The sequence below is a fragment of the Gossypium hirsutum genome, chromosome D07 (genome assembly GCF_007990345.1).
Source record: "Gossypium hirsutum isolate 1008001.06 chromosome D07, Gossypium_hirsutum_v2.1, whole genome shotgun sequence".
Classification (NCBI taxonomy): Eukaryota; Viridiplantae; Streptophyta; class Magnoliopsida; order Malvales; family Malvaceae; genus Gossypium; species Gossypium hirsutum.
The window spans coordinates 8,967,733-8,976,397 of NC_053443.1; the positions used below are offsets into that span (position 1 = coordinate 8,967,733).

Genomic DNA, 8,665 nt, shown 5'->3' on the forward strand with positions numbered 1-8,665 from the left:
CCAAGATTGGCTTTTGGGATATTTATTCGGAGGTCCTTACACTTGCAAAACATTCAAAAATCGGCCATCAACAATTACCCTTGAAGCCATCCACCACCTTGCTTGATTCAAGCATGATTTCATGCATGAATCAAGAAACCAACAACCACTCCCTTCCACAATGTATGTCCAGCCAAGCATGAGAGCATATCATGGGATTCAAAATGCTATTTATAGCAAACCTACTAGCTATCCCTCTAGTATAAATAGACCTTTTAATTCCACTATTCAATCATCATTCAATCATTATTCATTTCATCCTTTAACACACATTCATCCATCCTCTCATTTTTCTTTAACTTTCTTTCTTTTCCACCCATCCCATTTCCCTATTTAGCTAAGTAATTCCTAGAGTAAAAGTTTTCTCTTGGCCGGTCACCTTGAGGAGCAGTTTGTGGAAGAGCAGTTGTGAGAATTGGAGGAAGCCTCCACGATTAGTCACCACACTTATCAAAGAGTTCCTTCTTCCTTTTTGCTCTTTCTTAATTATTCAATATGTTTGCAAATTGCTTTGTTGTTTTTTCATCAACAATGGAAATTTAATTCTATTTAACTAAGATGATTGCATCAATTCAATAAAGTTTATTTAAATCATGTTATGATGTTCTGTGCCTCAGTTGATCATATTTTCAATTAAAATCATGCAGGTATTTCATTCATTAAAATGTAATTGAATGCATTAGAATTAGTTGCTTAATCTGATCTAGATGGTGGCTAATAGACACAATAATTGAAAAGTGCATGCTTAATTTATATCCGACCCAAAATAAATTAAAGTTTGTAATAACTTAACCAAGCTCTATTACCTTGCATAACTTTTAGGCTTATGTGATTATATTGTTTCAAATCGATCCAGTCTTTGTTACTTCACATGAGCTCTAAGAAATCGTTAGTTAAATATGATTAGTAATAAGCAAGTTTTATAAGTAATAGAGTCCGAAAGGACTTAATATTAGTTTCAAGCTTATGAAAAATCGGGTTGTCATGGAAATTTTCTCCGAAACATTATTAACATGATGAGAACAAACTATGTCAATTGATGTGATTATTCTAGCCTATTTATGTTATTGTTGTTGAAATCTTGTAAATTCTATTGCTAAATCCACCTCATTCATTTTAATTATTCATCACATTTAAGTTAATTTGCATTAAAGATCACTTTGCATCTAGATAATTACTTAACATCAACCAATCAAATTTATTATGTTTTTCTTACCAAATTATTAATATTAATTTTACAAAATATCTATTAACATACACAGTCCCTATAGATACAGTAACTCTTATACTTATTAATTAATAAGTACTATATACACTTGTACAAAACCACATGTTCCAGTCTCAAAACCTAAAGCAGTGAGTTTATGAAGTATTGAGAAGTCTATAAGTGTGGCTTCTGTTTTGCTCGAAGCCACTTTGTCGTTTTAGAGTTTTTGTTTTATTGTTGCCTGAGATTCTTGTTCAGCTGTTGCAATTTGATATTTTCTTTTATTCGTTGTTTTCGTAATTTCACTAGGAAAATGGTTAGACTTATGAGGAGAGGGGGAAGAACTAGTAGGTCTTCATCGTAAAGAGGCGAAGGTAGGTTTTCTACTGTCGATAATAGAGCAACGACGACAATTAATAGGGCGGCCACAATCAATTCTAGGAGACCTCCGACAACCGAAAGCAGAAAGGGGCAAATCTCAAAACATTTAAGGGATTTCGATGAACCAGTGGCAGTTAACAAATGTAAGTGTACTACAATGGAACAAGAAATACAAAGGGTGCTAAGATGTACAGTCTCCTCAAAAAACATCCTAAGTATGAGTTTATGCCAATTATTTATACAATTAAATTTATTAATGACATTTTAAAATAAAAAATTACTCACTAAATAACAATATAATTAAAAAATGACATTATAATAAATTTAAATTTATTAAAATAAATTTAATAATATTAGAATAAAAAAATTACTCAAAAACATGATACATTGTATTTATAAAATTAGTACGTGTATAATTAGGATATATAGATAACTGTATTGACAATGTTTTTAATTATTATAATAAAAATTATTAAAAAGTTAAATTGTTTTGTAAAGGTAAAAAAGCACTAACCACAATTAGAAATGAAAAGAATAGATTAATCAACAAGAAAAGTCAGCTGCAAGAAAAGGGCGTGAAAATGGAAACTCTTTTTATCAAACCACTCCTGCCGGAGTAGACCCCTACTAACCTCATTATGTAGTTGGAGCCTAACTTGAAAGATTTTTCACTACAATGACCTGGAAGCCATGTCCCGTAACATGCAGTATATTATTACCAGAATTTTTCAGAAACAAAATGATTGGACTAAGCATGCTTCAAGTTTTCTCCAACAATAGCAGTTGGAAGGCTGTCTTTAACTTTATGAATCTTAACCCTTTTTGTCCTGCAGAAAAGGAGAAGAAATAATGATTATGAAACTAACAATATACTTACTCAAAAACATAAACAACCTAAAAGTTGTCCATTTTACAAGTATGCAATTCAACCAATGGCAACTGGGCAATTGGATCGATGTAAACCAAGCACCTACCACCAATAGGAGGAACTATTCCAAGTACACAATTGGAATTCCCTACTATTTGATGGATGGAGGATCCCTTCATTTGGCTAAATTGATGTAAACAATACTTTGAAAACCAATACACCAATAAGGCAGACAATGTAATCTTGATAGCTTTCCTCATGTTGAGAGAGGAACTTCAATATTATCAAATGAAATTGGAAGACATATGAAACTAATTAAAGTTACGCAATGACTCCCTTCATCTGGCTAGTTTGAAAAACAAGAATTATAAAGATCTATCAACGGCAATTTCAAGAAAAATTGGCATGGGCAAGTCACTATATTCAACAAGAACATGTAGGGTTATTCATGGCTAAACTAGGTGATTCCATTAAATTGGATGTTCAAATGCACAAACCCCCTAACTTAACCACAAATGGGCACCACTAGCCTGTGAATAGAAGCAAGAAATGCTACATGCCAAAAATAATCAGAGAAACTTGGCAAGGTACAAAAGGCTTATGTTATGGCGAGGTACAAAAGCTATTATTGTAATAATAGCTAGAGCCATTTTCACCTATATTGGCAGGTACAACATAATTTGGGCAATATGAGCAAAATCTACCTATACACACTAGTACTACCAATACTGACCAAAATTTGTACCAAAACAAAACAGTAAAATTTGCTGTTCCAGTTTACCACCAGAACAAGGCATTCCAATCAATACAGGCAATACTGATACAGAATTGACTCTCATAGTTTAAGACTCTTAGAAGAGAATGTGTTTGGTAAGACTATTTAGTTTGATATACTTTTTGTACTCTCTATTTAAAAAGACCAACGGAATAATAAAAGGCAAGCAAATTTTCTAATAAAAACCTGAGAGATCTAGGTCATAAAAGAAAAGCAATTGATTTTGGCTTTCCCACAAAATCACCTGATGACACAAGTGCAAATTTACAATTTAACAATTGCAATTTTACAACTACACTTTCTAATTTGATTCAAGAAAGGCCAAAAGTTGGAAAAACTCAAGGAATATTATTTTACAATTAACTTTTGACTATTTATCAACAAGTATTTTCAAGGAATTGGCAAATGACAAAACCCCAAGTATAGTTACCTTATAGAAGAGATGTATTTCTCTACATCTGGTTTCTGTTCAACATCATAGACAAACCATTTCTCACTAGGTGCAACTGGATCTAAGGTTCCAATATCTGTTCATTAAACATATGACTTAGAAACTTCCAAACTCATATGGTTGAAAACACATTAAAGTAATGGATTAAACCCTAACCTTGCAGCAATATATAGTTTTCACTGGTATACCCTCTCAATTTCCAGAAAGCACGACCACTAACATCCAATATAATAGGTGCTGTTCTAACAGCATCAGATCTCTGTCTCTCTGCAACAATTACAAAGGAAAGTCAGCTGTTCAGACTTCAGAGACCAAAGTATATGCATGCCAAAACAAGTATTGAGAAGCAATTTAATGCAAGAATCACAAATGGAATAATCCAGGTTCACTTTTAATTACCAACATACCAGCTTCATATATAGATACAAATAAATCACACATACAAAGGTCAAGCATCTTCAACTTGAGCCCAAAAACAAAAATTTGTTTTAATGATTGATACCAACTAGTTCAGCTTTGTAAAAGTGAAAGATGAAAATGACATTTCTATTTGTTTATAGCAGAAAATTCTAGTGCATGATTAGAATTTAGAATGCTATTATCTAATTGTTTATGAGATTCCTTAGCTTTTCAAAAATGGTACTAGTGATTATTTAATGTCCAAATGCAACAGAAAAGGGAATGTGTCCATTATCCTTAAATACACAATAAATATTCCCCATCTATCTCAGAACATGTTTGTGTGGGGTGGGAGAAGAGGATTGCATGGTTAATTTGCAACATAAATGAGTTTATGCACATTTTTCAAATAATTGCTTGAACTATAGAAATAATAAATTGAGAACATACTCCTTGGTAACATACGAATTGCCTGGCACACATCTTCATGAACTTGAATTACTTCTCTTTTTATTTGTCTAACAAGAACCTCATGCTCAGAAACTGACAGAGAAGCACCACTTTTTTCAATAATAGCTTTGGCAACCTCATCTTGCATTTTCTGCCTTAATTGTTTTTCCTGTAGTAAGTTAAAAAGTCAGTTTGCATGCAGATGCTTAAGATCACTACCAATTTGAAAAAAAAAGAGTAAAATTACACACATTACCTTATCCCTTGCAACAAGAATCTTTTCTTTTGCTTCCTTCTCACTATCAACAAACTGAGAATTTTGCTTGTCAATCCAATTCCTCAATGTTCTGAAAATTTACAGAAGAAATGAAAAGAAAAGAATCCTAATGCACAATAGATATTTATTAAAGTAATTTTTTTTTTTAAAAAAAAGGAAGAGTTCTAATCTATAAATATCAGGCCTTGGCTTTCATCCCTGTTACTTACATTGTGCAAAGGGCTTCATCACATAAAATGTTTAAGAGTTTAAGCTTTATAGAACTGCCTAGCACATTATATGCATCCACACCACCATCATAAATATCAGAAGAAACTTCTCTGAGTGCACATTGGGATTCAGAAACACATTGGCCAAGGGCTCTAAACCATGAACCATTGTCACTTGCTTTGAAGGGTGGAAATCTGAACAGCCAATACAGCATAAAATTATAATGCAATTCTAAGAAAGAAGGTAAAAATCAGCAGTTAGGGCATTTATTTATACTTCTTCCCCATATCTTTTTGTATTAGAGACAACAATTGTACATGGATTTGGACTACTGGAGAGTACTGTAATCGGCATCTCCCACGTCTACGCATTATTTCTCTGATTACAGATTCTGCTTGCCCTTTCTTCATATCAAGAACCTATGGCATACCAAACAAAAGAATAACCAAAAATAATTACTAAATTAAATAATCTTGGGCAGATGAAACAAAAACAAACAATTGTTGACTAAGTACATTCAACCAAAAAAACAATAAGTACAATATGCTTAAGTAATCAGAATTCATGACTCAAAATCCAAATTACAGAAAGAAATTTCATCATAACAAGGTCTTTATAATCAAATAGTTCTATATTATTCAACTATTGAAAAAGTTAAGATTTAAGATGATGCATCTAGGGTTGAATGTTAGGTTTCTATCATAAATATATGAACCAAAAAAACATAATACCAAACTATCTTACATACCGCTCCAAAAGCTGCACAAAACTCTAGGAACTGTAATGCATGACCAACATCTTTGGGAGGTAAATCAATGCCAGCAACAGTTATTAAGCTGGAGCCCTTAGGCAGTTGAACGTCTGTGTCAAGTTTTTTGTCTCTGCAAGGCTTTATAACTGACTGGAGCTTGCCACTGCTGTTATCATTCTTGCAACCATTTGAACCACCAGAATCCTCACTTTTTACACCACACTTTTTCTTTTTAACTGGATATACAGTGTTGGTTTCAATAACCTGCCTGTTAAGATTCTTTTCCGCAGCCACAGATTTTTGTTTTGACTTCAATTTTTTCCTAGACTCCTCGTCAGAAGTCACAGACTCCCTTTTCTTAGAGATATCCTCCAAAGCTTTAGCTCCATTCAAATCTCCTTTCTTGTTTTTCGCACATTTAACTTCTTGTCCTTTGCTGAGACTGGAATGATCACCAATTTGCACTTCTTTATTCAAGTTTTTTTCATCTGACAGACAATAATTTCCCTTCACTGTTTTCTTTGAAGATTCCTTCGAGGTTTTAGCCTTTTTTAGACCAGTTTTGTTCAAAGAAAGATCATGATCCCCATTACCATTACACAATTCCTTCAATTCCTCACGTTTCATCTTCTTAGATTTCTTTTCATCAGGAAATAATGTCAGATTCTCAGAACCAACTTTGGAATCACAGTCTCCATCAAAAGAATTTTCCTTCCCAAGCATCTTTGGTGAAGTGGCCATAAACTCCTGTAAACATCAGAGACAAATCCATCACCCAAAAACTGTGACAAACCAACAGCATATTACCATTAGGACAAAAAATGAAACCAAACCTTTGCTTGCTTGTTTGACAAAACACCTGTATCTTTTATAAACTTTTCATATCCAAAATTTTCAGGTCCTTTAGCTTGAAGCAATTCTGAAACAGAAGAGAACCCAGTTTTCTTCGCCGTGTGCACCAGTATACCAGTAGGATTGTGACCCTTTTTCTTCCTAAAAAAAATACAGTACCCAGTTAAGACTTGGTCAACAATCAGCAACTACAATTGGGATATTCTTACAATCAGCAACTACGATTGTGATATTCTTACATGCAGCAACTACAATTGCAAATGTCTCTGCACTTGGGACATTTCCAATCAATTAACAATGCGAATTCTTCTGCCTTCTCTCCATATCTATCCAATATCAACCCAACAAAAATAAAACTTTGTAAGTTAACAGCCTTATCCAATTAAATAGTTCAAAAAGTAAAACGTTAGAATGAAGTAACAACCTGTTCAGTAGACATTTATGACAATACTTAATGGTACATTGCTTGTCCTTTTTCAAGTTCTTGCATGGAGCCAAGAAATCCATTGTTTTTTGCCGGCACTTTAGCATTTGATCCCAAGGCAAAAAAAAAACGTCAGGGAAAAATAAATTTAAAAGCTAAAAGCAGAGAATTGTAAATTTAAAAAAGATAATTCCAAACCAATTTTAATCTAATATTTCTATATAATTCAATCCCTCAATATACATGATTTATCAATCTATGTAAATATCTAACAAATATAAGTATATCGAAGTTTGACCCTCCAAACATCACCAAAAAACTTGAAAGAAATTAAGCACGCCCATCTCCAAAACATACGATTCCAGGGCTCAACCACTCAAGTTCAAGTTACGAAAGCCGAATGATAAAAACAAGTCTGAATAATCCAATACCATATAAGACGAAAAACCAGAAACATGAGTGTTTCCCGATCAGCTAAACAAAACCAAAAGCAGTATAAAACCAACATATACCAGTGGATACAATATCACTTAAACCAAAAACAAATAATTAAAAACAACTCCATGAAGTCAATTAGAAATGAAATATAAAAAGAAAAATAGAGAAAAAAAACCTGGTGGCAAGTTTTTCCATTTTCAGAATCATAAATTCTTCGCCCTACGACGCGAATTCCATTTCCATTTGTTTGATTCGCCTCTTTAATTTGGGAAGCAGAAGTTGAAACAACAGCCATTTGCCTAGTTCTCTTTTCTTCTCTCAAATTCTCAACCAAATGAAGCCTTTTGGGGTATGCTTTATCGGACGTTTTCAACTTTAGAGTTGGTTTTTAGTTTCCCGCTTCCCTTGTAGTAGCGGGAAGCAGATTTGAGAGAATAAAGTATAAAATTTTTCACTTAAAGCAAGACGGAAATTGCCGGGAATCCAAATTTTTTAAGAGAGTTGGGCGCCAAATCGTCTTGCCCTTCTAGTAAGAGGTAAATAATAACCGTGCCCTACTAAGGAAATCCAATGGGCCAACTAAGAGATTTAGATAACCTTCTCTTTACTGAGAAACTGCTTTTATCCAGAATTAAATTATATATTTTTATAATGGTAAATATATAATTTTATCATTTTAATAGTGTATATTTTTATGATTTTTGAAAAATTAAATTAAATTTTTGTCATTTTTTAAGGTCAAAATATAATTTTATTATTATTAATTTAAAATTTTATAAACTATAAACGAACTTAGATTGAATTTTTTTTTATTTTAAGGGATCGAGGCCCTTGCAAGCCCTTAGATTTGTCATTGTTCTCTTCATACCAGACTTGTTTATTTTTCGTTAGCTTTTTTTATTTTAACATTAGAGATTCTAATTGTATTGTTCTTTTTGACATAATATATAAAACTACCCATAACCTCTCCCCAACCCATAATAAGAGAATAATGCATTTTAGTCAATTAGAACTTCTTCTTTTTTAAATCATGTTTTGAATGCTTTAAAAAAAAAAGGAAAACGAAGAGGATAAAAGTTGAAAATGTTTTAAGTTGTTAGTATTAAAAAAATATATTAATTTGTTTTTTTCTAATTAGGGTAT

At 32.5% G+C, this 8,665-nt stretch overlaps 1 protein-coding gene across 1 annotated transcript; it reads right to left on the bottom strand.

Annotated features, from left to right (window-relative positions):
- Positions 1-2,146: 2,146 nt before the first annotated feature.
- LOC107953446 (uncharacterized) lies at positions 2,147-8,074 on the bottom strand. The gene is made up of 12 exons (XM_041097373.1): positions 7,698-8,074; positions 7,085-7,182; positions 6,900-6,986; positions 6,642-6,801; positions 5,806-6,555; positions 5,334-5,476; positions 5,057-5,251; positions 4,827-4,917; positions 4,571-4,739; positions 3,878-3,988; positions 3,701-3,797; positions 2,147-2,454 (listed from the first exon to the last, which is right to left on the bottom strand). The coding sequence occupies exons 1-12, from the start codon at positions 7,815-7,817 to the stop codon at positions 2,376-2,378; spliced, it is 2,100 nt and encodes a 699-aa protein (XP_040953307.1). The 5' UTR covers positions 7,818-8,074; the 3' UTR covers positions 2,147-2,375.
- Between the last annotated feature and the right edge of the window lie 591 nt (positions 8,075-8,665).